The sequence below is a fragment of the Apteryx mantelli genome, chromosome 12 (assembly GCF_036417845.1).
Source record: "Apteryx mantelli isolate bAptMan1 chromosome 12, bAptMan1.hap1, whole genome shotgun sequence".
In the NCBI taxonomy this organism is placed as follows: domain Eukaryota; kingdom Metazoa; phylum Chordata; class Aves; order Apterygiformes; family Apterygidae; genus Apteryx; species Apteryx mantelli.
The window spans coordinates 13,891,391-13,905,067 of NC_089989.1; the positions used below are offsets into that span (position 1 = coordinate 13,891,391).

The 13,677-nt window shown below is 38.2% G+C and overlaps 1 protein-coding gene across 1 annotated transcript in view; it reads left to right on the forward strand.

Moving 5' to 3' along the window:
* The first annotated feature begins 882 nt into the window (after positions 1-882).
* The window catches only part of DOCK3 (dedicator of cytokinesis 3), a 201,483-nt gene continuing 188,688 nt past the window's right edge, over positions 883-13,677 (forward strand). The window contains exons 1-2 of the mRNA XM_067303645.1: positions 883-952; positions 4,162-4,245. Of these exons, the coding sequence (XP_067159746.1) occupies positions 883-952; positions 4,162-4,245 (154 nt within the window). The remainder of the gene's footprint in view (positions 953-4,161; positions 4,246-13,677) is intronic.

Here is a 13,677-nt window from a genome sequence, read left to right on the forward strand (position 1 = left end):
ATTGTGCTGGAAAGTAGTTTTGTTTATATACTAAGAAAACTTGATGTTTGGGGGAATTAAGCAGCTAAATTCTGCATGACCTTCTACATGGATGTAGTGGGCTGAACAGCAGTCTGGCATTTTCCTGTTTTTCTTCTGGCTTTTCCCAGAGTTCATGGGGAAAAAAATGTGACCCAATTTTCTTACTAGATTTATCATGTAATTGAAATAATCTATTTGAGAAGAAAAATGATCTTTGGAGGAGTTGAGAACCAGGTGAAACTGGATTGGGAGGCTGGGACATAGGAAGTTGGATTAGAAAGAATTACAAAAGAAAACTCTATTTTAAATTATACCACTGCAAAACAAAAATCAGAGCTTCTGTTATTTAGGTAGGCAGCAGAGAATAAAAATGACACGTGTGAAATCTAATTTAATATTTCTCTACCTGTGAATTGTTTCCCCTCTTCTTGTCATAATAGTGTTCAGACGAGGTCACAAGTTGGTGGATAGCAAGGGGCAACAGAAGCTCAGGCAGCGATTCCGTAATAAAAGCGTGAGAAAGACTGTAACAGTCGAGTCAAATATCCCTCTCATTCAGCATCCTATCCCTGATAGCAACGAATAGCAGGTGTTTACAGAATAGTGGCACAACAGGATAAGCACATGTGAGATTTTCCCAAGACTTAAGTAATTTGTGGATCAGGGACTTTCTAGCCTAAGGCAATACACTTAATAGCTCTCTGGTTTTTCTTCCATCAGTTTGTCCTATTTCCTTTTGGACTTGGGTGAACTTTTAGCAGCCACAGCATCCTGTGAGGAGTTTCACAGTTTAACAATGCACTGTGTGGAAAAAGCACTTTTTAAGGCTCTGAACTACTTTGCTATTTTGTCCTGGAAGAAATGATTAACGCTTGTTCCTTGTTCACCTTCTCCGTGCGACTGACAAGTGTCAGCACCTCAGCCTCAAAAGGTAAAGCAGCATAAGAAAAGGTAGAAAGAAGTGAGACAAGAGATACCAAAGACTGCATAGGGGCTTTTATATGATGCATTATTAACCAGAATATGAATAAATCAGTAAGACTGACAGCTGAAAGGGATGGAGAGAGTACGGTTGCACTTATAACAAGAACCTCTAATAAAATTCCAACGTTTCGCTCAATGTGGCAATACAAAATGAGGGCTCTCAACTAGCTATGTGAGGTTAGGACTGTTTTTCCCTTGTGAAACGCCACGTAGGTCAACTAAATGGTGTCCATCTGCTGTTTGCACTCCTAGTATTGTTAGGTCTTTCTGCAACTCTCTGCTACCTTGCATAGCTTAAGCGACATCAGCAAACTTTGTCCCTTGCTTATTGGCCTGCTTCTCTGGATCATTTAAAAGTATTTTAAGCAGAACAGGCTGCAACGCTGATCCCTTAAGAGCTTGCTGATCAGTCTATCTTTACTAAGAAAACAGACTGCTTGCTTCTCTTGTTTCCTAACTTTTGGCTAGTTATTTATCTGTGCAAATACCTTTGCACTTTATCACGGACAAGCTCAGTGAGGAATGACTTGCTTATGCAAAGACATTATTGACTCTTTCTCAAGATAGCGTTATTTGTCCATGTGTCCTTTAAGTCTGTTCTTTAAAACCATTTCTCTTACTGCTAGTGACTTACATTATGCAGCTGCTTATACTGTCAGGGCATGCGCTTAGCCAAGGAAAACTTTTCAATCTGTCCTCTCCTGCTATATCTTTGGCTTTCCAAATTATGATTTCAACTTTATCCATTCTCATATGTGATACACCCAATCCCTTCCTGCTCTCTGTTGAGTTAGAGGATTAACTGCCGGTGTGAATATGTTCATGTTTTTTTTCTTATTAAGAATTTACAAATGTGTAGAGGTAAGAGTTTCTTTTGCTGTGGACCACTTTGGTACAGTTCAAGTACCCCAGTTAAGGAATCTGACTTGGAGCTGGTTCCTGCAGGTGGTACATGGTGCTACTTGAAAGTATTCCTCCTTAGCAGAATGGCTTCAACGGCTGGCCAAAATGAAGTTTTGTGGGAGGAAACTGATGGATGGAGAGGGGGTTTAATATCTGAAAATAGTTGTTGAATGTTACAACAGTCTGGCTTGAAACCCAAGAGTGATCATTCAGATCTGTTCCCTGCGGGTGGAAGTTAGGCTTTTTAGCTTATGGCTATTTTGATGATACGTTACTTCTTTACTCTGTGGTGACTAAGGAGATGGATCTTGTAAGAAATAATTGAGGCCTGTTGATTGATGGAGAGTTTGTAGATGACCATTTCCTATAAAAAAAAATCTCTGTGGTAAGGGCACAAGTCAGTTATCAGTCTTCTCTGTAATCTGTTTTCTCCAGAACAGTTAAATTATTTCATATTTTCCATATGCATTTATGTGTTTAGATTAAAAATTATTACTCCTCCAAGAGTAAAAACTGAATCCAGTATGCTGACAAGCTTATTCTTGCACTAGTGTTTTTTTGGGTTATATTATCTATGTTACTCCCATCTGGAGTCTTTTTTTTATGTTTATCCTATCTGATGTAAACAAGAGTTTTAAAACCCGCTTTAACGTGCGGTGGCTTCTGGGCCCAAAGAGCCGAGAGACCAGTTCAGGTCTGTTGGTGGGATCTCTGCTTTCCCCCCCCCCGTTAGTTAAAACACTCTGCTCCGAGTCTCACGGCGGAAGAACAGACATTCGATGCTGTTTTGTTCTGTTCAGATTTTGATTCATATTCTTTCTCCTGTTCCTCTCACTTGTGTGGGTGTTTGCCTACTGCCTGTGTGTAGTTTGTTCTTTCTTGCCCCCTCCCCTTTGAGACCTGTGTATGGAGCTGAAACTTCTTTTGGTTGACTTTTTTTTTTTTTTTTTTTTTTGCTATTCTATATATTTTTTGGAAATTCAAGGTTCAAGAAACATCCTTGGTGTTAGATGGTGCAGAAAATCTTAGTTTCCATGGAATTCTTTCTGTGGACTTTGGACTTTCTCATTAGCTCTTCTAAGCCCTGCACACCTAGGAGGTTCAATGGCTCTGACATAAAGGTACTCAGGGAGGACCTGAAATGCAGCCTCTGTCACATGAGAGTTGCAACCATAGTTTAAGTATTTACATTTAAAGGGGAGTGTTCCCTCTTTAATAGGAAAAAGTAAGGACATTGCCCACTGGAGGTCACTGTTTCAACTCTTGGGACTCCACTAGGTGTGTAGGTAGAATATAGGGAGCACTCCCTGTCTGCATGTGTATTTAGAACAAGGTACTTGGATGAGTACATTAAATCTGTGTCTGAATGAGTTTTTAAACATTGATGCTGAGACATAGGAGACTTGAAAAAAGAAAAACCAGAGAAACCTTATTTGTAGTTTATCCTTTTTTTGATGTCATGCTTCCAGTAACTATCCATACCTGTGCCCCTATTGTGTTTTAATAACCATTATTTTGATTAAAGAATATATTATTATATGTTATTACAAAATTTTAAAATTTGTTTGCAAAATTGAGGTTCATTGTGTAATTTTTTTAAAAATTGGTATTCATGTTTTCTGGTTTTTCCCTGGATAATGAAAGCTAAAGATATTTGGGAAAATATTTGAGATGAATACAATCTTGGTGGTTCAGTGTTTATGAAAAGTACAGATTCTTGTGTACTGTATGATATATTCATATTAATATACATAATTATATTTAGGATTTTTGCAATATACTAGCTCCACAGATGGTACTTAAGGATGAGTTACAATTTTGGAGGAAAGTAATTCCTGCCGCTGACTTCCTGTTCTATTGTTTAATGCTCAAGAATAAAATTCTTGACCCTTGTTAAGTCAGGACTGCCTGTTCTATTGAGTTGTAAGAGTAAGAATTGTGAGACGAGGAAATCTTTATTTACATTACGAGTTCGTTTGGGGTTAGTGATTAAAATCATTACAAGCCTTACATGCTTAATTCAAAAATCTTCTTAAAAAAACGCCCCAGCTTTTATGTTGCTGCTGAGCTTAACTTGTGATATGGGCTAAAATAAAGATATCTGATAAGGAAAAGTGGGCTGACAGGTTTTCTGGACAGCTATTTTTATGTAAGGAGCGAGCTAATGTGCTATGCTTAAAAGAAAAATTCATGCAAAGATTCATCCCTCATGTGTCTCTTTCTCTTTTTTTTTTTTTTTCCCCCACCCTCTAGTGATATGCAGCTTCCGAGGAGCCGTACCACAAGGTTTAGTCCTGGAACTAGGTGAAACTGTCCAGATCCTAGAGAAATGTGAAGGTAAGTGTGATGCCCAAAGAGAATCTTGTTTTCTTTATAAACATGTACAAATTCTTTAATATAGCAGTTTTTAATAAGTTGTTTCGGAGTCATGATGCATCAAATCAAAGCACTTGGATAAGACCTGATCTGACCCACTTTCTGTAGGAAAGGCTGAGTGCTCTTGGCACTAATCCAGTCTGATAGGGGGTCAGTGTGTTTTAAGTTAACCATCTGTCCAGAAAATGTTGAACCCTGACCTGATTGTTGTATTGGAATTGGGTCTTTCAGTGAGTTTTCATCATTCTAAGTGTAGAATCAGTATCTTGAATTTTTTTACCATATTTTCTCACTGTTTTCTTTATGTATTTCAATTCAGTTTACCAGTGTTTATTTTTAGAAACATCTGAGCATATGAAAAATATTAGTTAGGAAATACAGTAGCTGGTGATTTGGGACCAATACTGGAAAAAACAAAGAATAATGGTTTAGGGAGGATTGCTGTGCATTTATATTCCTGTGCTCTTTTTCTACCTAGAGGAAAATGCTATTTTAAATGTTATAACTACAGTTCTTCCTTATGTGGCTGGAGATGTCTCCGTGTGAATAGACTGAATGTCCTGGTCTTTTGTTTTATTCATTTGAATAGTCTGATTGAAGTGGATGTTTTTAAAATTTTAAAGACAATGATTTTTATTCTAATGTTCAAAATAAGCAAGTGGTATGAAACATGTTTGCAATGCTTTTGAGGAGTAGTTTGACAAGATACAGTATGAGAACACATTTCACTATAGCGTTTGAAATGGAATAGTGTAACCTTAATCCTGAAATGTTAAAAGCATAAATTCAAAGTTCATATTCTCAAATTAGAATTCCAACTTGACATTCTACAAAGTTGTAAGTTTGGTTTTGTGTTCTAGTTTACATTCATTTTTCATCTTCAGTGTTAAATTTGCTATAGAAACCCTCTGCATGCTTCTTCAGGAGATTGCTTCATGCCCCAAACTGTCTGTTGTTCTTAATGCTTTTCTGTTGTATTCAGAGATTTTGTTTACATACTGGCTTACTCTTTAGTGAAAAAGTGACCTCTGCATGTTTTTTTTCTAGGAAAGTAATATAGCTTCTTCATCTACATGTATAAAAAATTTTCTGTTGAATGAGGGTTTTGCAGTTCAGTGACAGTGTTTAATCTGCAGAGAAGCATGTTGTAATCAATATGTATTAAGTATTATATATTATTATATATAGTATTACATATTAATATATAATTATACAATGTATTAATCTATTATATATAGTATTAATATGTGTACACCTAAGAACAACATAAATATTTTAATATGTGTTGTAATGAGGTAAGCCTTACTCCAGCACTAAGTGTTGCTTGTAGTCATGCTACCAGGTCTGGTGAATTAGTGAGGAAGAGTTAACTACTAGCATAGGGAGGAACTGTGCATATTGTTGAAAGCTTTGATGGTCATGTTATTTTCAAACCATTGCTGGTAATCCAGGATACTTTCAAAACTTTGGAAAACAAAGGCATGATATCAAAAGAGCTGCTTGTTACAAAAAAGCAAAAGGATAATGCAGTATCTCCTTACAATGTTATAATAATTATACTCTGTATAATTTCCTTTGCCAGTAGTTTTGGGGGAAGATTCCTCAAAGGAAATCTGTGCCGTTCTTTGAACGGTTGAGAAAGGAGGCTCTGGGAAAGAGTTTTCTGGACTGGGGGAGGTGTTTTTGCAAATGTGTTGGGGTTGGGGGGGGAGAAGGGGGCAGGAGGGGAAATTCCCTCTACTTTGCAAAGAAAATGACAGGATATTTAGCAGTAAGAGTTAGGAGACTGAAAAGATGCATTAATTTTGGTAACATCTGGAACTCCACAACATGGTACACTAAATATTCAGGTGGTCTGTGCTACAGCTTTTGCATGTGTGAACTATACAAAAAAGCATACAAAACATGCAAAGTAGCTTATTAAAAGGAAAAAAAATGTTCAAGCGTTGTGGTTTAAGAGGTTGTTTAATGCAGTACTTGGTTTGTCTTGCAAGATTAGCATGAAATGTGACTCCATCTTTGACCTCTGCATTATTTGCTTGGGATTCTCGTGCCTGGACAGACTGGATAAATTAATGTTAACCCACACAAATAAGGGTTACCGTGAGTGTCAGCAGGAGATCCATTGTTGTTTCAGCTTCGCTTTTTGAAACAGCGGGCATAATTCTCCATAGTAGGGACTTTGCTCTCTGGGCAAAAAGGATTCATATACATGCAAACCTTCTAGTGACTTAATGATTTCTGAGACTCACTGAAGAAATCCATGGTGACAAAATTCAAATACTAGTTGTACTTCTGAATGTACTTTTAATCAAAATGAGTTATTCAATAACTATTACAGAAAGTGCTGTTTTGGAGCAACTGGCATAAAAAGCAGTTACTATATTTAGAGCACATTGATTTAGAGAGTAGGGATTTTCCTACATCAAGTTCTTTTTCAAGTACCCTTGCAGCTAAGTTTTGTATATGCAGAGTAAAAGTGTGTGTATGTGTACAGATATATATGCAATAAAGGAATGGAGCTTTTGAGTTCTTCTCTTTAAGGCTAAAAAGTATAAATACCAACTGATAAGATATTAATAAATGGCTTTTTCATTGTGGTTGTCCGCATTTTTTAAGTGTTTAAGGAAGCATGTTTGTCTCTTATTAGTATGGATTTTGTGCATCTGCTTGAAGTTGGAATTTTTGAATTTCAGTCACTTGTGTGTCCTGTTGCTCTGTGTGCTTTTCAAACCAGGCCACAAAGTTCTAAATTGCTATTTTCTAACTCTGTCTAAATCTGCCCCTTCACCTCCCCCTGCCCCAGTAATTCAACATGACAGGTTTCAAACCTGTGGATTAAAGTCTGCCTTTCCTGTGAAGCTACCAAGAGCTCAGTCTAAGGTTTCACCAAACATTATGCTGTCTCTAAAGCATGTGATGCTACTAGGGCAGTTTTATAGTTAGTTTGCATGAATTGGCACTCCAGTGGTCTCACTCAAAGGGATTCCTACTGGTAACGAATATTCTTCAGGATGTCAGCCATATGTATGTTTGCCTTTCACAGCTTTCCTCTCTGTCTGAGTCCTTCCTAGTATGACCCTGCCACCGAGAAAGAATTGAAACAGTAAGTGGTGTTCTCGGCTCTACATGCCATGCATTGAGGAGGAGAAAGGGAAAGGTTGTAGTAAGCCACTGATAGATGCTGAGAGGCAGAGCTTTCTGGTCTCGAGGTACAGGGCTTGAGTATACATGCTATTTGAAATATATATTTGCAGACTACATATCTCAAAGAACACTTTCTATTTCAAGTCACATGGCTGTTGCCTGTCACTGATAGATTTGCAAGATGAATATCCTTCTTTGAACTGACACACCAGCATTAACCTGATGGGGAGGGTATCACAGTAAGCTGACTGATACAGGCGGAAAGGGTAGTAGAAAAATCCACAGAGGAATTTTCTTCCCTTGTTTAGATGACAAAGTATCTTCATTCCTTGCTGACACACGATCTTAAGTACAGACATTGGTATAATCAGTTCTCAGCAAGTGTGGCTATGAGTAGTGGCACTCTGAGTAAGCTTAGAAAGACTGTCTTGTCCATATATTTCTATTGCTAGGAAGCAATTTTCTTTAGATTAAAAATGCTACAACTTCAGTGACTTTATTAGCTTGAGGCCCTGTATATTCAAAGGAGAAACAAGTAGCTGAAGCCTCAAGCACCAATTAGAATATTACCTTGCCCATGCAAATTCTGGTATCTACACAAGTATCTTTATTCACATGGTTTGTGTGCATGATGATAATAGTGTTCCTAAGCCATGCATGTATTATATTTAAAATTTCCTTCTGTTATCTCTAGCAGTGAAAGTGTGGCCAAATGAAGGCTTTCCAGTATTTGAGACATACAGAAGTTCCACAGCTTTCTGTAAAAGTGTTTTTTCCCTTCAAGGGTTTCTTTTTGGGGCAGGGTGTGGAGAGGGAGGGAGAGGTTGAGTCCCTAAATACATTCAAGCAGCAGATATTGCTTACACTGAGAGACTGAGAGTTTTTCTTTGCAGTAACCGTAGAGGTTGCTTTCTAGACCCTCCCCTTCTACTCTTTGGTGCATAGCATCAGCTATCATTTCACTTTCTCTTAGTCATTCTGCTGTTAGAATTTTCTGCTTGATTTTTTTTTTTTATAACAATTTTCCTTGCCAGTTTGAGGTTTTAATGCCTTCATAGAATGTTTCTGTTAGTTTTGCTGTCTTCCGTAAGGGTAATATTCTACTTCCAGCTTGCACCTAGGGATGAATGAGGAATCACACTTCAAGACTTTCATTGCTGTGGCTTCCTGTCACCTGGAGTCAGGAGCTGTGCTGTAGCTGGCTTGGCCAAATTGACTCACTTCCAGAAATGTTGATTTACCCCAAGAAAGATGTCCCTGGTGGGGGATATCCCCTTTCCTCTTTGCCTTTTGTGGAGCGTGCCAGTGGAGCTGACATTTCTTGGACCCTCACAGCTACTGTGGAAAATCTTGCCTGGCTATTCAGATTAGCCTTTTGGAGCTCAGGAATGTCATCTTGACCTCCCTCTATTTGGCTAGGACCAAGACAAAACACTAAGATCACGTTCTACCTCATCTGCTTTTGTTATGGCATCTCTAGCTGCATTATTAGCATCTTCCTGTGGTTCTGCTGGCACGAAGCTGCTCCCTGACATAGTGTTGGCAGGCTGGGTTGGAGTATTCATCTGCTGCTCATCCAGTCCTGGCACTGCTGGGGGCATCAAGCTCAGAACAGAGTGGTCTTGGCATTGAGTTGTCTCAGCATCAGGTCTTTACAAAAGCTCTGTTACCATCCCTTTTCTGGGTCACTTTGAGCACCTTTAGCTGTGCACAAAGAGACTCTGCAAGCCAATTATATAAAGTTTAGAAGGTGAAAGGAATTATTGATGGTCTAACATAAGCAAAATTATAGTTTTAGCTACAAGGCTAAACATTACTATGCTCGTCACCCCCAATAAGGCATCCAAAGAGAGTGGAGGCTTTGGCCAGGTACTTGTCAGTCAGGAGGGAAAGCGTTGGCCTCCGCTGCTCCCTGGAACAGTTCCTCAATGTTCCTAAGCTGCCGTCGTCCACTAAATCTGCTGGCACTTAGAGCAGTGACTAACAGACTCCCTGTTATTTTTTTCTGTTAGGATTTTTACATGTTTCCATATTGGCGTTTCTCTTGTTGAATCCTTGAGCTAGTAATGGTCCCTGTCTCCACAATCCTATCCTATTGCTGGCTGTAATTTTATGTTTTCTTTTTTTCCCTTCTCCTTGCAGACTTTTTCCCAGCTTTTTCTTGCAGATTAGCAGTTTTCTCAAAGTCTGAGCCAAGGTTAGGCAGCTGTGCTGTATTAGAGCTAGTCCTTGGAACACGGACAGCCTAGGAGGAGGAAGGAAAGGTTACAGAAAAGGAGAGAGTTACACTGGGTGCTGGGTCTCAGAGCCTTCTGGTTCAGTAGTTAGGAGCATGATGCTGTTCTCAATACTAATGCAGAAAGTTAGTGCACTTTCCAGGCTTGAGGGGTCATCGTATCATTCTTCTGAGGACCAGATGTCTGTTAGTGACAGGTCATCTGCCTGAGTTAAGAAGGAACTGGGGCCAAATTTACCTTGAGGACCGGAGACCTTTACCAGATGTTCTTCAGAGATGTGACAACCTCTTTGGACATTCTTATTTGTGAGGACAACAAGGTCTGCAGGAATATCCTGCAGCCAGAGAATATCCTCTGCTTTCTGAGTTTGTCCAAAGGCCTGTCAGCGAGGCCCTTCTGCAAGCTGTCCATAGGGCAAGGCAGTCACCAGCTTCTTGGTGTTTTGCTTTTGAGAAGTAAGAGTGGTAGCAGTGGCTTATGGTGTATGTGTATACCTTCTTGATACTGTCTCTGACTGCTAGCCCTGCTTCTGTCTAGTCCAGGAGAACATGCTCCTGAGATCACAAGGTGAGGAGATGCCATGGGAAAGAGGGCTTATATTTTTTCCTCCCTCCTGTTCTACCTGGTGAACAACCATGCTCTGTTTGCCAGATAGGAGTTTAAGCATTTTAGGGAGGTTTCTGGCTTCAAAACATTTCCTGCCCTATCTTGAAAGAGTTATTTTTCCTTCTTGTTTGCAAGATGCTTCATACACAATGAAGTACTATTAAAGTATACGTGTAGACTACATCTCAAAAAATAGTGTTTGCCTGTCGATGATCTTTCTTTCTAGCTCATTCTTACCCTGTGTATCCAACACTCTTTTGTCTTTCTCTGTTTAATTTCCTTTTGCTACAGTATGTGTTACCATGCCTGATGTGCTTTCCATCTCCGTTTTTGCCATGTTTTGATTGTGTTTTTCAAGTCTTCTCTAACACTCTTAATTTTTGTAGTCGTGTCAGGTTCCTTTTTACTACTTTTTTTTTTAAGTAGTTTTTTTGTGGAAACGACTTATGTGATAGATTTTGGTCCCCTTTTATTCCCTGTCTCCCCAGTAAATTTTGGGCAGTAAATTTGAAATCTGTCATTGTCACTGAAGTGTTTTGCCTTAAAGGCTTGCAGACTGTAATAAAGGGGATTGATACCTCATTTTTTGTCTTTGTATGCTTCTGAGGTTTGCATACATGCTTACAGCATCCCCAGTTTGGTTCTTGGCATTGCCATCAGCTGTACAAAGAGAGAGGGAGCTAAATCCCCCGAGCCTCCCTTGCTTGCATTGTAAGTATCAGTGTACCCTTGTGTTGGTGGTCAGTGTGCTCCAGTTTAATTTAATAATCTCATTTAATTTTTCATAATAATGTTTTAGTTGTTGAATTAATCACCAAACTTGTCATTCTACAGGCTGATTTATCTGTTCCAAATTCGTGCTTTTTATTCTCTTCCCAGTTTTTAGCAATGACTTTGGCTCTTATTTATCTGAATGATAACAGAGAGCAAACTTCTTGTTGCTTTTTCTAGTCTTTATCTGGTTTCTGTCTCTAACATTTATCAAATATTCAACCTGGAACTGTGCAAGTTTGTGGTTGACCATTTTACTGTGGTCCATGTGCAGTGCTTCTCTAAGCAGCAGTCAGGTTATCGTTGCTGTCCTTTGGAAGCTGGTTTGCAGACTTTGCCCCCAGAAGATTGTACTGGGCAAGAGCCAGAATGAGTGTGGGTTTTTTTCATTGTTTTTGTTTTGTTTTTCCTTTCCTTTCTGGTAGCCACTTTGCCTGCTTTTAATAAATCAGCTGAGGAGCAGCGGCAGTGTGCAGCTTTGGTTATATGCAGCTACTTGGAAGTCCTAGGGAAAGTTGAACTTATGGAGGCAAAACCATTGGGAATATGAAAAAATACTCTTTTTCTACATGTGTAAAGCCAATTTATGCCATTTGTACCACAAATAAAAGGTATTTTTCCTGCCAGACTTGAAGGTTGCTCATAGTACTGGAAAATCTTACTAATCTAAAGTAAGAATAAGTGGCTAAGTGTTCTTTTTTTGTGTGTTTTTTAATAAATACAGTTCACATGCAAATTATCCCTTGGACGGCCATTACCTTTTTCCTAGATGGTTTTAGCATTAGCTGTCAAGCAATTGCGAAGATCTGTAATCATTAAACATAATAACTAAATGTCATCCAGTGAAATGGTTGAAATAATAAAATATTTTGGTACGTTTGCAATAGAAATTCAGTCTTTTTCAATAAGCTCTTAAGTTGTGGATAAAGATGGGGGGAGTAAGATCATTTTAGGGGGGTTTGTTTAGTTTACAGATAGCTGCGGTAGGTTAGATTTTTTTTCTTTTCTGACAGTGGTCTCATAGCTGAAAGTTGTTTCTTGAAACACTTTTTTTCTTTCTTAAACACAGAAGCCTAATGTCTAAAGAGATGGTTCTGTGTTTAAAGAACAAATGTCTTTTGGATTTAAAAATCGGGAAACTTCTGAACATATGAAGCTGAGGAGAAACAGTGGGGCTGCATGTTTTGCTTATTTAAAAAAAAAAAATCTGGACTTGCCTTTCAGTTTTTAAATATTTTTCAAAATGTGCAATCTTGTTTTCACATTAAATTTTCACAATTTAATTCAATTGTCATTGGGATGGGAAATAAAACATGTTACCTAGAACACGTATCTAACTACTAGTCTGTGGCACTGTTGTTGTGTTTTCACAGATTTTTTTTTATTCTTAGAAATCACTTCTGCCTGCTACAATTTTTGGTAGTCTCTCAGACTAGGACAGCAATTGTTCCAACTTTTTGCTTTCCTTGACATTGTGAAGGTGATAAAAGAAGCTTGGCCATGGCCATCATAGCGTGTGAGAAAAATTTCCTTCTTGGCTCAGGCTTCCTTTGCGGATTGGGTTGTTTATAACATGATTGCTGCTGCCTTTTGCATCAGATTTCCCTAAATCTAAAAATCAAATTTCCCTTTGAAGAATGTTCTGAACCACTGACAAGTGGGTCACGTTTCCATCCAAGTCTTTGGTAGAGGTGTCCCTCATCTGGGTCTGGCTCTACTTCGTTGTCTCCCTTTCTTGGCTCCCTCTGGTAAGCAGCTGGAGGCATAGGTTTTATTTCATTTACTCTTTTGCAGATTTTTATTATATCATTTGCTATTGTATATTCTCCTTTTCCTTGTTTATATTCAGATGTGACTTTTTTTTCCTTAGCATCATGGCATCTCCGTTTTGGGAGACTTGAGCTAAAAACTTTAGGGATTTTGTTCCAAAATTGGTGCTTCTAGTAGTTTTGCAAAGTCTTTCTTCTTTGTCTTTGGCTTTTTTCCTCAGTAGAGATAAATAAAAGGTACTGTCCACTCTTTATCAGTCTTTTTAGGTTGCCCAATTAGTGGAATAAAAACTTGTTAAAAATTAAAAAATCCCCACAGCCTGTCAACCCTGCAGGCTAAACTTAGATTCATTTTCATTGTATATGATAGATATGGAAACATAAAATTTAAATTTTGGGCAAAAAAATAAAGACTTAAGAGAGAAGTTAAATAATGCAAAATGTGATTACCAAATTTCTAGTAGAACTTTTCATAGTATTAAAAGTTTTAAGTATATTTGGGAATTCACAAATGGGACCCTCATCATTAATTTACAACTTGTGTATACATAAAAGAGTTCCATATTCTGCCACATTGCTGCTATTCTTGTAGGAAAAGCAGGTCTAAGCTATTGAAAGAAATATTCTTCTCTTGAAGAAAATTTCTTTTAAATTCTGCATTATGATAATGTACAATGCAATGCTATGGTTACCGTGGGGTTCTAAGTTTCATTTCTGCTTTCAGTGCTTTGTCTGTAGGTGTATCCTGGTGTACCTGCATCCAAAACAGAATAGGTGAAATACTTTTTACCATAATATCTTTCATGTATTTACCCTAGTATTTCTAAGGTGTACTCTGAATCCCACTTCTTTTGTATAGGGTT